The following is a 16217-nucleotide window of genomic DNA, read 5'->3' as shown; positions in this document are numbered from 1 at the left end:
TTCTTCGATTATAATATTTATATGATAATCAGAAGCCATCATTGAAATCAAGATAAAAATTGGATTAATCGTCCAGCCTAGTTCCTTGTATGTCATTTGCTCATGAAACGAGTGTGGAAAGGTCTGGTTCCATCCAGCCAGAAGCCTCTTGTGCAGGGGTGTCAAACTCATTTTAGCTCAGGGGCTGCGTGGAGGAAAATCTATACCCACATGGGCCGGATGGGTAAAATCATGGCATAATAACTTTAGAAACACAACTACGACAACTTCAGATTGTTTTCTTTAATAATAATGATAGATTGTATTTGTAAAAAGCACTTTGCATTGAGTAAACAGCCTCAAAGTGCTACAGTGTATTAAAAAAATAAAAAGATAATAAAAAAATAAATAAAAAAATTAAAACTAGAACAGCCAAATAGCTAAAACTAGTATGCATATATCTAAAAAAAAAAAGGCTTTTTTAAAAAGAAGGGTTTCTGAAGCCTTTTTTAAAAGCATCCACAGTCTGTGGAGCCCTCAGGTGGTCAGGTAGAGCGTTCCACAGACTGGGAGCGGCGGAGCAGAAAGCCTGGTGTCCCATTGTTCGTAGCTTTGTCCTCGGAGGTTGTTTTACTTTGGCCCAAAATGGAATAAGGACATTCTGAAAATGTTGACAAAACACTTCAAGTTAGTAAAAAATTCTGAGGGAAAAAATTGGTGCAGTTTCAAAAACACCATTAAGAACACAAATTAAATTAGACTTATTCTCAGTGTTTCTACAAACCAATTAAACTTTAAGTCACAGCCCATCTATGATTGAACACAAACAAAATAAAGCACAAATAAAAACGATTCTATGTATCAACTACCTCATTTGTCATTTCCATTGTGGACTTTCTTTACATTTGCACAGAAGAAAGTCACTTATTAGTCGTTAAATAGACGGTAGTAGATGTGAACGCCTGCCTGCAATTACTGCTATCATGGCCGAAGCTCCAAAACAACCAAAGAAACAAAAAGTTTTATTTTGAGGAGACTAAAAAAGCAAAACAGAGGCAGAAGGACAGTCAGGATCAACATTGCCGTTCACGTTCTGGCGTGAACTCGAAGACGAACTCAAACTATTTGCTTGCCTAACAGAATTGCTATTGCGACATCCAATGGACACTTTTAGAACAGCAGTTTCTTTTAATTTCAAAAATGCAGCTCCATTTCACACTTACCAAACTCATCTCGCGGGCCGGATTGAACGACATGATGTATGACATCCCTGCTCTCTTTCAAGGATTGCATAATCTTCCACTTGTTCAGAATGGCTTTTAGAATACTTTGCATAGTGACTGAGTCAACTGTCCGGCAAGATTTCTAAATATAACAAGCTTCAGAGGGGTAAATGGCCTTCTATAATTAGGCAGACTAGCAGCAGCATCATCTTTCTTAGCAGCAGGATGAATATTACGTTTACATCTCAAACAGGCATGAGGGAAGGAGTCCAACGTGTTAAAAATGTCAGTGACGCATGTTTAGAAATGTAGAGTAAAAAGTAAACAAGTCTTGTCTTGAAATCCTCAAATCTCTGCACTTTTTTTCTAACTGCAATACCACTAATGACCACCTGGGTGTGCTGTCACCCCGTCACTCCACTGTCGTTACGTTAAAACACCTTTGTCGGCTCGTTTCGGTGACAATAATAGTTGTAAAAATGACACGCTGTGCTCGTTCGAATATAAAACATCGAGTTATAACGGTGTAAAGGGAATTTAAAGCATGTTCGCATCATTCGACTCACTTCCTTAATTCCAGTTCCCATCTTTTGGGCGGAGATAAGTCAAGTGTACTGGAAACACCAAAAGTGGATCTCATTGACTTTTCAAACTAAAACCAAATTCACCATAATGTGACCTTGTTAGGTTATTTTCTCACAGGCATGCGGGAATGGGGTCAATGGCAAAATAAAAAAAAGTATGAAATGCTACTTGATATATGCAAACAAGTCGCTCATTCGCGATTGAATATTCGGGGAAACTCATAACCGGAAGTCCACGTTCCCGTCTCCCATGTTTGTGCAGTAAAAGTAGAGTGAGGAAAGTCGCCATCACCGAGGCGCTCTGCAAGTTTCTCACATCACTTTTTTTTTCTTCCGGAAAAGCAGTTTGAATCTTCCTCTTCGGCCGCGGTCGGGAAGGCGAAGGGAAAACATGGCTGCCCTTTCAGCCTGGTTCTGGAACGAGAGGTTTTGGCTGCCTCACAACGTAACATGGGCGGACCTAGCCCAGCAGGCTCCTGGGGTGGAGTACCCCAAAGCTGGACACTTGTTTGCCGCCCTGCCGCTAGCTTTGGGGATATTCGCCGTGAGGATGCTCTTTGAGAGGTGTGTACACTCCTCCTTACCTTCACAAAGAACACAATATGACTTTTAAACGCTATTCTATTCTATCTATTTCCTTCACAAAGAACACAAAATGACTTTTAAACGCTATTCTATTCTGAAGGAAGAATGGGGACAAGCTAGCTTAATTAAGTCCAGCGTTATCCCACAGGCTCTTTAACTTGTCTTTTAGTTTTCCATTTACCACTTATAATCAGTGAGTTTCAGAATAATCTTCACTTTATTACCAAATAATAGCCAGTAAGTGAACTAAATGTATGGAAATGTTTATTATGATGTAGTCAAGTAAGCTGAAAATCACATTCAAGGTTGGTTATCTTTTGGACCACGCCCATTTTTAGCATAAACACAAACATCCAAAGTGAAGGGTCCTTAGCAAGTTAGGTTGAGAGGGATGGCAGATGATTAAAACAGCAAAGCACATAACAATAATAACATTAAATACCCTAAATTAACAGACCTAAATGGTATGTAATTTGCTAACACATTTACGAGTGTCTTTGTTAGTATTATTAACTTCATACTTGCCAACCTTCCCGAATTTTCCGGGAGACTCCCGAAATTCAGCGCCTCTCCCGAAAACCTCCCGGGACAAATATTCTCCCGAAAATCTCCCGATTTTCAGCCGGAGCTGGAAGCCACGCCCCCTCCAGCTCCACGCAACCTGAGTGAGGACAGCCTTTTTTCATGACAGGTGGACAACCCTCCAGCTCCACGCAACCTGAGTGAGGACAGCCTTTTTTCATGACAGGTGGACAACAGGGTGACAAGAACTAAATCATCCAGACTAGAGATAAATTGTATTATTATGTTTATCTTACCTAAAAATAAATATATTTATTCATTAAAAAAAAAAAAAAACTAAATACATTTTTACTATATTTTGCTAAAAACATCAACATTAATTGTATTTTTATTTGTATTTTTTCGTGACTCCTTATTACATCCAGCCATAGAATTATACATTAAAATAAACATATTTGAAATAATTGATTTTAAATTATCATAATAATTCATTTAAAATGACCATATTCCATCCATCCATCCATCTTCTTCCGCTTATCCGAGGTCGGGTCGCGGGGGCAGCAGCCTAAGCAGGGAAGCCCAGACTTCCCTCTCCCCAGCCACTTCGTCCAGCTCCTCCCGGGGGATCCCGAGGCGTTCCCAGGCCAGCCGGGAGACATAGTCTTCCCAACGTGTCCTGGGTCTTCCTCGTGGCCTCCTACCGGTCGGACATGCCCTAAACACCTCCTTAGGGAGGCGCTCGGGTGGCATCCTGACCAGATGCCCGAACCACCTCATCTGGCTCCTCTCGATGCGGAGGAGCAGCGGCTTTACTTTGAGCTCCCCCCGGATGACAGAGCTTCTCACCCTATCTCTAAGGGAGAGCCCCGCCACCCGGCGGAGGAAACTCATTTCGGCCGCTTGTACCCGTGATCTTGTCCTTTCGGTCATAACCCAAAGCTCATGACCATAGGTGAGGATGGGAACGTAGATCGACCGGTAAATTGAGAGCTTTGCCTTCCGGCTCAGCTCCTTCTTCACCACAACGGATCGATACAGCGTCCGCATTACTGAAGACGCCGCACCGATCCGCCTGTCGATCTCACGATCCACTCTTCCCTCACTCGTGAACAAGACTCCGAGGTACTTGAACTCCTCCACTTGGGGCAAGATCTCCTCCCCAACCCGGAGATGGCACTCCACCCTTTTCCGGGCGAGAACCATGGACTCGGACTTGGAGGTGCTGATTCTCATCCCAGTCACTTCACACTCAGCTGCGAACCGATCCAGTGAGAGCTGAAGATCCTGGCCAGATGAAGCCATCAGGACCAAATCATCTGCAAAAAGCAGAGACCTAATCCTGCAGCCACCAAACCGGATCCCCTCAACGCCTTGACTGCGCCTAGAAATTCTGTCCATAAAAGTTATGAACAGAATCGGTGACAAAGGGCAGCCTTGGCGGAGTCCAACCCTCACCGGAAACGTGTCCGACTTACTGCCGGCAATGCGAACCAAGCTCTGACACTGATCATACAGGGAGCGGACCGCCACAATCAGACAGTCCGAAACCCCATACTCTCTGAGCACTCCCCACAGGACTTCCCGAGGGACACGGTCGAATGCCTTCTCCAAGTCCACAAAGCACATGTAGACTGGTTGGGCAAACTCCCATGCACCCTCAAGGACCCTGCCGAGAGTATAGAGCTGGTCCACAGTTCCACGACCAGGACGAAAACCACACTGTTCCTCCTGAATCCGAGGTTCGACTATCCGGCGTAGCCTCCTCTCCAGTACACCTGAATAGACCTTACCGGGAAGGCTGAGGAGTGTGATCCCACGATAGTTAGAACACACCCTCCGGTTCCCCTTTTTAAAGAGAGGAACCACCACCCCGGTCTGCCAATCCAGAGGTACTGCCCCCGATGTCCACGCGATGCTGCAGAGTCTTGTCAACCAAGACAGCCCTACAGCATCCAGAGCCTTAAGGAACTCCGGGCGGATCTCATCCACCCCCGGGGCCTTGCCACCGAGGAGCTTTTTAACTACCTCAGCAACCTCAGCCCCAGAAATAGGAGAGCCCACCACAGATTCCTCAGGCACTGCTTCCTCATAGGAAGACGTGTTGGTGGGATTGAGGAGGTCTTCGAAGTATTCCCTCCACCGATCCACAACTTCCGCAGTCGAGGTCAGCAGAACACCATCCGCACCATACACGGTGTTGGTAGTGCACTGCTTCCCCTTCCTGAGGCGGTGGATGGTGGTCCAGAATCGCTTCGAAGCCGTCCGGAAGTCGTTTTCCATGGCTTCCCCGAACTCCTCCCATGTCCGAGTTTTTGCCTCCGCGACCGCTGAAGCCGCACACCGCTTGGCCTGTCGGTACCTGTCCGCTGCCTCAGGAGTCCCATGAGCCAAAAGAACCCGATAGGACTCCTTCTTCAGCTTGACGGCATCCCTCACCGCCGGTGTCCACCAACGGGTTCTAGGATTACCGCCACGACAGGCACCAACTACCTTGCGGCCACAGCTCCAATCAGCCGCCTCGACAATAGAGGTGCGGAACATGGTCCACTCGGACTCAATGTCTAGCACCTCCCTCGTGACATGTTCAAAGTTCTTCCGGAGGTGGGAATTGAAACTCTCTCTGACAGGAGACTCTGCCAGACGTTCCCAGCAAACCCTCACAATGCGTTTGGGCCTGCCAGGTCTGTCCGGCATCCTCCCCCACCATCGCAGCCAACTCACCACCAGGTGGTGATCGGTAGAAAGCTCCGCCCCTCTCTTCACCCGAGTGTCCAAAACATGAGGCCGCAAATCCGATGACACAACTACAAAGTCGATCATAGAACTGCGGCCTAGGGTGTCCTGGTGCCAAGTGCACATATGGACACCCTTATGCTTGAACATGGTGTTCGTTATGGACAATCCGTGACGGGCACAAAAGTCCAATAACAAAACACCACTTGGGTTCAGATCCGGGCGGCCATTCTTCCCAATCACGCCTCTCCAGGTTTCACTGTCGTTGCCAATATGAGCGTTGAAGTCCCCCAGTAGAACGAGGGAATCACCCGGGGGAGCACTCTCAAGTACTCCCTCGAGTGAATCCAAAAAGGGTGGATACTCTGAGCTGCTGTTTGGCGCGTAAGCGCAAACAACAGTCAGGACCCGTCCCCCCACCCGAAGGCGGAGGGAAGCTACCCTCTCGTCCACCGGGTTGAACTCCAACATGCAGGCTCTGAGCCGGGGGGCAACAAGAATTGCCACCCCAGCCCGTCGCCTCTCACTGCTGGCAACGCCAGAGTGGAAGAGAGTCCAGCCCCTCTCGAGAGAACTGGTTCCAGAGCCCTTGCTGTGCGTCGAGGTGAGTCCGACTATATCCAACCGGAACTTCTCTACCTCGCGCACTAGCTCAGGCTCCTTCCCCCCCAGCGAGGTGACGTTCCACGTCCCAAGAGCTAGCTTCTGTAGCCGAGGATCGGACCGCCAAGTGCCCTGCCTTCGGCTACCGCCCAGCTCACATTGCACCCGACCTCTATGGCCCCTGCTATGGGTGGTGAGCCCATTGGAGGGGGGACCCACGTTGCCTCTTCGGGCTGTGCCCGGCCGGGCCCCATGGGGACAGGCCCGGCCACCAGGCGCTCGCCATCGTGCCCCAACTCCGGGCCTGGCTCCGGAGGGGGGCCCCGGTGACCCGCGTCCGGGCGAGGGAAATCTGAGTCTCGGTTCTTGCATTTCCATAGAAGTCTTCGAGCTGCTCTTTGTCTGATCCCTCACCTAGGACCTGTTTGTCTTGGGAGACCCTACCAGGGGGCATGGAAGCCCCCGGACAACATAGCTCCTAGGATCATTGGGACACGCAAACTCCTCTACCACGTTAAGGTGGCAGCTCAGAGAGGCCATATTTAATTATTAAAATAATTGCTTGTTTATCAACAACTTTAGCATTTTATTCATTACATTTTGAAACTCTCAGAAGCCAAGTTATGTTATATTCCTTAATATTTATTTATGCAAGTTTGAAATATCAATTATCTAAACACAGTTTGTTTGCATATTTTCAGGATGTAGCTATCTATATATATATATATATATATGCATGAAATACTTGACTTGGTGAATTCTAGCTGTCAATATACTCCTCCCCTCTTAACCACGCCCCTAACCACGCCCGCCCCACCCCCGACCACGCCCCCACCCCCCAACTCCCGAAATCGGAGGTCTCAAGGTTGGCAAGTATAATTAACTTACAATGGCATTTTTCTTGTATTGTGTCAATTGAATAAATTCACCAATATATCACCGCGTACTTATTGAGTTGTATAGACTGGAGATCAACCTTCCGCAGCTAGTGGGTCCATGACGATGACTTCTGTTTTGCTTGATCATCTGTTTTACTGCCGTGTTACAGGCATTGTTTGGAAACAATTAAGGCAGTGGTTCTTAACCTTGTTGGAGGTACCGAACCCCACCAGTTTCATACGCGCATTCACCGAACCCTTCTTTAGTGAAAAACAAAATGTATTTTTTTTTTTCAAATTCTAGACAGAGTTATATGTTTTTTTTACTGGTGCACAAAATGAAGCGTGTATGAACATCACCTTGTTCAAAGAACAAAACCAACACAGTGCATAAACTCACAACAAATTACACACCTGCAAATCAGATGGAAAATTAGAGGGAACATAGTTTGGGGGTATTCATAATACGTCGATAGGGAGAAGTTTTTATTTACACGATGAGTCTGGTGTGTCTTGACCTCCGCCGAACCCCTGAGGCCGACTTACCGAACCCCTAGGGTTCGATCGAACCCAGGTTAAGAACCACTGAATTAAGGTATGCAAATAAGCATTTACAAAATCTTTCTATGTAAATAACTCATTTTGCAACGTATATATCTGCGGATTATACTCCGGTGTGGCTAATATATAGAAAAATATATTTTTCATAAAAAATTTAGTGGGTGCGTCTCTATAGTCCAGAAAATACGGTTGACTGCAGACCAAAAATAAATAAATACAAATCGCCATCGAGTAATTTCACGGCCGATTTACGTTGACTAAGTCGACCAATCAGACAGAGACGTCTGTACAGTTTCCAACAGTTCGATGGTTATCATCACACGTTTCACTGGTAACCTTAAGCAATGGCTCTGAATGGGTACCCTTCGCATGTGTACAGATACAGTACCAATTCCCGGTAACTGGGAATCTATAACGGTACCAAATTTTTGGTACTTATATTTGTGATTATTTGTTAATAAATGTTCATTTGTTTAAAAATATTATTTATTTATTTATTATTATTTTTTTTTTAAATATTTAATATTTAACCATGAGCTGACACTGATAACTGTGCTGTCTAGTTTTTTATCATTTGCCAGTATGCATTAATTTCAGTTTGTCCTAGCTGTGTTCCCCATCGCAGAAAGTAGTCTTTGCCATTACATTGAATGTGCCAGTCTTTTATTGAGAACTAAAAAGTGTTTGTACGTTTTGTACTTAATGTAACATACACCTTAGTTTTAGTTCAGTTTACCAAATTGAGAGGTGTTGAAATCGCCACGTTTAATCATGAATTTTAATCAGTAGCATGTATAAGGCATATCTAAGGCAAATTAGCATTGAGCTAGTGCATTTTGAAAACTGGAGCCTTACTTTAAAAGCTTTCTATGATGCAGGCATGATTCTTTGGCATTGAAAATTGCCACATTACCTTGAGGCAGTCCCTTACGAATACGACTGTTTGCTTTAGCTGGTGCCAAGTCTGAAACCGGACAAGATGTCACATGCAACTAGTATCGAAATATGGTAGCGCTGGATTTTCTGTGAATAGGTACTCGGCAGTACAGACGAAATTTGGTCGGAAGCTATAAAAGTACAGAGTTTGGTACCAGAATTGGTGGCATCACAAAAAGCTGTGAAGTCTTACAAGAGTTGCTGATGTCTTATGTAAAGTCGTTCATGATAAGGATTCCACCTAGGATTATTAGTGTGGCTTTTGTTTCCTGCTTGTTTTGAAACTGTTCAACCTTGAGGGCATTCACATTTTATATTTGAATGATCTCAAATCCAAACACGAACACGGATGTTCAATTCTCGAAAGTTGGAACAAATAATCAATCAATCAAATTTGTATTATATAGTCCTTAATAGGGATGATGTTTGATAAGAAATTATCGAGTTCGAGCCCATTATCGAATCCTCTTATCGAACTGATTTCTTATCGATTCTCTTATCAAATCCAGATAGGTTGTTGTATATGGAAAAAAACACAATATTTGGTTTAACAAAAGCTCACTTTTATTTTATAAGAAAAAAATAAAATAAATAAATAAATATTGAGTGTTACCCCCCTAAAAAAAAAAATATATATATATATATATATATATATATATATATATATATTGACTGTTGTTACCCAATTATATTAAGTGGGATTTTTCAGAAAAACAAATATATACAGTAACACAAAAACAACCTGTCTCTGTGATCACTATAGGTGTACAAATAATAATATAGTGTTAAATAAAATCAGTCCCTTGGGCACAAAACTGAAAATAATACAGCTCTCCAAAAAGTGCACTTCTGCTGCTATTGGAACATACTAACTACACACACTATGACACTAAGAACACCACAGTCATCAATCAACAATTCTTCCCCCCTTACATGAGACCGAAGCCTGGCAATAATTGCATATTGCCTGTTCTGCCCTCACTATACGTGTTGAGGTTTTACAGCTTGGCAGACAGCTAACAAACAATCCAAAGCAGATTAATCCATTTAGGCTCTTTATTGTTGTTGATCTTGCTTTGTCTTTTCCGATCTTTACTTTTGTCTTGCACTGGACTGTTATTTTTATTTTTTAAACTGAAATACACACAATGACAAATGTATTAGCTATGTGATTCAATTAACATACTGAAATGTAATACACAATATGTAAATATTAGCTTCACACAAATATACAGTACTATCATCAAACAAATACTTCTGAGTATTGAAACTATTTCGATGGTGGAAATATACGACTGCTAGCCATTTTAAGTCCTCAAAACATCCATTGAAACTGCACAAAAATCGTTTTTTAATAAACATCTTAGTATCAAACTTAACCTTTTTCCACCTTAATATTGAGTTACATAAACAAGTTACACAGTTTACTTACAGATTTATCTTTTCCAAGGCTTGTAAGAGCTAACACAACTTGTCTACTTCTCAATTGTCTCATCCCGGAAGTGCCCAAACTAATGATGTGTAGTATTTTCATATCGCCACAAGGTGTCAGTAAGAGTCTACAATCAAATGGGCATAACATTGCAGGTCCCACAGGGCATTTCCTGTACGTGGGGAGGGATTCGTTCCCAGGGATTCGAATAAAGAACCAACTCTTTTTCTTTACTATAGTGGCCTCGATAACGGGAACCGGTTCTCAAAATTTGAGTCCATGGAATCGGTTCTTTTCTTATCGAACAATCTGGAGAACCGATTTCGAACATCATCCCTTGCCCTTAATCATAATTGTCTCAAAGGGCTGCACAAGCCACAACGACATTCTCGGCTGAGATCCCACATTAGTGCAAGAAAAAACTCAACCCAATGGGATACAGCGAGAACCTTGGAGGGGACCGCATCTAATAATAACGCGACCGGTGCAATGGACGTCGAGTGGATTTAGTTAATAGTGTGAGAGTCCATTCCATTGTGGGGCCAGCAGGGGATCATCTTGAGTGGAGACAGGTCAGCAGGGCAGAAACGTCATCAACTGATGCACAGAGGAGTGGTTCACCCCGGGTACAAACTTTGAACATATGTGGTCACCTAATAACCTCTCCACGCAGGAGAGAGGGGAAGAGCAGAAAAGAGACGGCAGATCAACTGGTCTAAAAGGTTGGTCTATTTAAAGGCTAGCGCATACAAATGAGTTTGAAGATGGGACTTAAATGCTTCTACTGACTCAATGGGGTTCCAGAGGGACCCCAGAAAAAGACATTAATTTGAAAATAACTATGATATAATAATAATGACATCTCTAACTGTTACCGGCAGGGCATTCCAGAGTACTGGAGCCCGAATACTAAACGCTCTATAACCCGCAGACTTCTTTTGGGCTCTTGGAATCACAGATCATCTCAAAATTCTACTAAGAAGACAACAAAACGAGTAAGAACGGATTCCTGACATGATTGTTCCACTCTCACTCTTTAGTCCCTTCTGTCCTGTCTGTTTCAAGATGTCTGCAGAGGAATTACATCATGTGCAACTCCTGTTCTATAGCTCAGCTGAAATTATTTGTGTTCATCTTTACCCAATACATTAAATACCGCATGATCTCTTGTAAGCTTTTCATTTCAAATAAGGGACGGCAAATTAAAACAATTCACTATGTTTATCATTGAAGACCTTTTCAGTTGCAATGTGATAATCTCCTCAGCTCGGGCGATGTTATCAGAGAGTACACTCTTACTGAATCATTCATTTATCGTGCCGCAGCTCGGGTTTCTACTTGGTTTGCTCTGCACCTGAAGTCAAGCAGGTGGCAATATGTGGAACAAGTCTTGAATGTTAAAATACAGCGAGGAGAGTGGTCGCTGGTATGGCCTAAAGGCTCCCTTTCCCTCAAAACAGATCCAAGAGTCCACAAAAGCAAAACAATTAAAAAAAAAAAACACATGAAAACAAGAGGGAAACATCAAATAATACAACTGGGGACACTTAAAGGGGAACATTATCCCCAGACCTATGTAAGCGTCAATATATACCTTGATGTTGCAGAAAAAAGACCATATATTTTTTTAACCGATTTCCGAACTCTAAATGGGTGAATTTTGGCGAATTAAACGCCTTTCTAGTATTCGCTCTCGGGGCGATGACGTCACAACGTGACGTCACATCGGGAAGCAATCCGCCATTTTCTCAAACACCGAGTCAAATCAGCTCTGTTATTTTCCGTTTTTTCGACTGTTTTCCGTACCTTGGAGACATCATGCCTCGTCGGTGTGTTGTCGGAGGGTGTAACAACACGAACAGGGACGGATTCAAGTTGCACCAGTGGCCCAAAGATGCGAAAGTGGTAAGAAATTGGACGTTTGTTCCGCACACTTTACCGACAAAAGCTATGCTACGACAGAGATGGCAAGAATGTGTGGATATCCTGCGACACTCAAAGCAGATGCATTTCCAACGATAAAGTCAAAGAAATCTGCCGCCAGACCCCCATTGAATCTGCCGGAGTGTGTGAGCAATTCAGGGACAAAGGACCTCGGTAGCATGGCAAGCAATGGCGGCAGTGTGTTCCTGCAGACGAGCGAGCTAAACCCCCTGGATGTCTTGGCTCACACCGAAGATGATCGAGAGAAGAATATCGACCCTAGCTTCCCTGGTCTGCTGACATGAGAGTATGTCTACAGAATATATTAATTGATGAAAATTGGGCTGTCTGCACTCTCAAAGTGCATGTTGTTGCCAAATGTATTTCATATGCTGTAAACCTAGTTCATAGTTGTTAGTTTCCTTTAATGCCAAACAAACACATACCAATCGTTGGTTAGAAGGCGATCGCCGAATTCGTCCTCGCTTTCTCCCGTGTCGCTGGCTGTCGTGTCGTTTTCGTCGTTTTCGCTTGCATACGGTTCAAACCAATATGGCTCAATAGCTTCAGTTTCTTCTTCAATTTCGTTTTCGCTACTTGCCTCCACACTACAACCATCCGTTTCAATACATTCGTAATCTGTTGAATCGCTTAAGTCGCTGAAATCCGAGTCTGAATCCGAGCTAATGTCGCTATAGCTTGTTGTTCTTTCCGCCATGTTTGTTTGTATTCACTATGTGACGTCACAGGAAAATGGACGGGTGTTTATAACGATGGTTAAAATCAGGCACTTTGAAGCTTTTTTTAGGGATATTGCGTGATGAGTAAAATTTTGAAAAAAACTTCGAAAAATTTAGCCACTGGGAACTGATTTTTAATGGTTTTAACCCTTCTGAAATTGTGATAATGTTCCCCTTTAAGAGCACAGAGCTCTTGCAACGAGCTGCAACTACTTTTAGTTCTACAAAGTTAAGCTTTCAAAACCAAGATTCTTACTTTCTTTTTCCACCCTCCATGTAAAACTGGTTTCAGTTTTGATTCCGGTCAGTTGAGCTCTCTTAAGACTTTGATCATCACTGTTGCCTTGCTGCTGGCGTGGAAGCAGCCAGGCTGCAAGATCAGTCACGGGTTGGAAGTTGGAACTATGCGATGTGCTCAAGATTTTCACCAAGGGTCTGTTGTGGTGAGAAGAGTTGGGAATAGGCATCAAACAAAAACATTGTTGCTGTTTTGTCTCGACGTCGGTCAACGCTGCCTCGGAAGTGGAGGTGGATGTCGCTGGCCAAATATTGATGCTTCGCCTTAAAACATCCTCCTGACCCTTGTAATTGTTCACAACTTATGACACAGTCTGCTGCTTCCTTCCATCTCCAAATCGTTTTATTTTGAGTTGCGCTTTGTGCATGATTAGCCTGCTCGTGACCTTGTTGTTTGGACAATTTACAAATATTAATATTCTCATTTCTTATCTGGCTGACAGATTCTTGTCGGTCCACACGGTGCTGTTTGCCAAAATATGTGGGAACGCTGCACTCACAAGAGGGCTTGGCACATTGTTATTTGCTTCAGGGCAGAACTGCTGATGACTGATAAACTTGGACTTTTCAGTCACATTTTGAGCGTTGCTGATGTGTTTCCTCAACTGTTGTATTCAGGGGCAGGTTTACTGTGTAGTAGGGTTGTACGGTAAACCGTTACTAGTATAGTATCGCGGTACCAATGGATCAAAAACGGTACTATGTTTGAAAAGTACCGGTTCCCAACAGAACATTTTTCAACCCATCCTTCTGTACTGTTCCACGTGTTTTTTCACTATGCTTCCTGTAACCAACCGGACCAAACTCACATGCATTACAAACATAGCAGCTAAAATCATTGGCCTACCCACACCCAACATTTCAGATCTAAACCACAGGTCCATCATTCGACTGGCAAACACAATAGTCCAGGATATGACTCACTCACGACACCAATACATCATCCCACTACCATCAGGGCGCATGTACAGAACTATCAAATTCCGGAAAAGCCTTATCCCTGCAGCTATAGCTGCCCTAAACAGCAGGCCTTGCCGACCTGTCTGACAAGCCTGTAAATGTGTTGTTGGTCATGTATGATGTCTTTTTGTTATTTTTGTTTGTGATGTACAGGTAAAAGCCAGTAAATTAGAATATTTTGAAAAACTTGATTTATTTCAGTAATTGCATTCAAAAGGTGTAACTTGTACATTATATTTATTCATTGCACACAGACTGATGCATTCAAATGTTTATTTCATTTAATTTTGATGATTTGAAGTGGCAACAAATGAAAATCCAAAATTCCGTGTGTCACAAAATTAGAATATTACTTAAGGCTAATACAAAAAAGGGATTTTTAGAAATGTTGGCCAACTGAAAATTATGAAAATGAAAAATATGAGCATGTACAATACTCAATACTTGGTTGGAGCTCCTTTTGCCTCAATTACTGCGTTAATGCGGCGTGGCATGGAGTCGATGAGTTTCTGGCACTGCTCAGGTGTTATGAGAGCCCAGGTTGCTCTGATAGTGGCCTTCAACTCTTCTGCGTTTTTGGGTCTGGCATTCTGCATCTTCCTTTTCACAATACCCCACAGATTTTCTATGGGGCTAAGGTCAGGGGAGTTGGCGGGCCAATTTAGAACAGAAATACCATGGTCTGTAAACCAGGCACGGGTAGATTTTGCGCTGTGTGCAGGCGCCAAGTCCTGTTGGAACTTGAAATCTCCATCTCCATAGAGCAGGTCAGCAGCAGGAAGCATGAAGTGCTCTAAAACTTGCTGGTAGATGGCTGCGTTGACCCTGGATCTCAGGAAACAGAGTGGACCGACACCAGCAGATGACATGGCACCCCAAACCATCACTGATGGTGGAAACTTTACACTAGACTTCAGGCAACGTGGATCCTGTGCCTCCCCTGTCTTCCTCCAGACTCTGGGACCTCGATTTCCAAAGGAAATGCAAAATTTGCATGGTTGGGTGATGGTTTGGGGTGCCATGTCATCTGCTGGTGTCGGTCCACTCTGTTTCCTGAGATCCAGGGTCAACGCAGCCGTCTACCAGCAAGTTTTAGAGCACTTCATGCTTCCTGCTGCTGACCTGCTCTATGGAGATGGAGATTTCAAGTTCCAACAGGACTTGGCGCCTGCACACAGCGCAAAATCTACCCGTGCCTGGTTTACGGACCATGGTATTTCTGTTCTAAATTGGCCCGTCAACTCCCCTGACCTTAGCCCCATAGAAAATCTGTGGGGTATTGTGAAAAGGAAGATGCAGAATGCCAGACCCAAAAACGCAGAAGAGTTGAAGGCCACTATCAGAGCAACCTGGGCTCTCATAACACCTGAGCAGTGCCAGAAACTCATCGACTCCATGCCACGCCGCATTAACGCAGTAATTGAGGCAAAAGGAGCTCCAACCAAGTATTGAGTATTGTACATGCTCATATTTTTCATTTTCATACTTTTCAGTTGGCCAACATTTCTAAAAATCCCTTTTTTGTATTAGCCTTAAGTAATATTCTAATTTTGTGACACACGGAATTTTGGATTTTCATTTGTTGCCACTTCAAATCATCAAAATTAAATGAAATAAACATTTGAATGCATCAGTCTGTGCAATGAATAAATATAATGTACAAGTTACACCTTTTGAATGCAATTACTGAAATAAATCAAGTTTTTCAAAATATTCTAATTTACTGGCTTTTACCTGTATAATGTCTATTGTTTAAATCAGGGGTGCTCATTACGTCGATCGCGATCTACCGGTCGATCTCGGAGGGTGTGTCAGTCGATCACCAGCCAGGCATTAAAAAAATAGTCCTAAAAATGAGCGATCATAAATCTTTACTATGACGTCACTTTCGTCACTTGATTGACATTCACGGCACCCGAGGGTCTTCTGAGATGACGCTGGCTGCTGCCAGCTCATTAAAATTACCGACTGGAAGGCGAGAAACACTTTATTTCAACAGACTTTGGCGCCGTACCTGTCGTCAAAACTCCAAAGACCGACTGCACAGTTGCACAATAAAAGCTCTGCTTCATCCTGCCTGCGCTACCAAAATAAGAGTCTCAGAAAGCTGGCGTGCACAAGCTAGCAAGCTACGGAGTTTGCCGACAATGTATTTCTTGTAAAGTGTATACAAAGGAGTACGGAAGCTGGACAAATAAGATGCCAAAAACCAACCACTTTCATGTGGTATTGGACAGAAAGGAGGACTTTTTTTCTCCTCC

General features: G+C 43.6%; 1 protein-coding gene across 2 annotated transcripts in view; it reads left to right on the top strand.

Annotated features, from left to right (window-relative positions):
* Positions 1-2073: 2073 nt before the first annotated feature.
* The window catches only part of cers5 (ceramide synthase 5), a 41206-nt gene continuing 27062 nt past the window's right edge, over positions 2074-16217 (top strand). For both annotated transcript variants that reach the window (XM_061940251.2, XM_061940243.2), the window contains exon 1: positions 2074-2350. In XM_061940251.2, the coding sequence (XP_061796235.2) occupies positions 2178-2350 (173 nt within the window). In that variant the 5' untranslated portion in view covers positions 2074-2177. The remainder of the gene's footprint in view (positions 2351-16217) is intronic.

This window comes from Nerophis lumbriciformis, linkage group LG03, assembly GCF_033978685.3.
Source record: "Nerophis lumbriciformis linkage group LG03, RoL_Nlum_v2.1, whole genome shotgun sequence".
Taxonomy (NCBI): domain Eukaryota; kingdom Metazoa; phylum Chordata; class Actinopteri; order Syngnathiformes; family Syngnathidae; genus Nerophis; species Nerophis lumbriciformis.
This window is presented reverse-complemented; position numbering and strand designations above follow the sequence as displayed.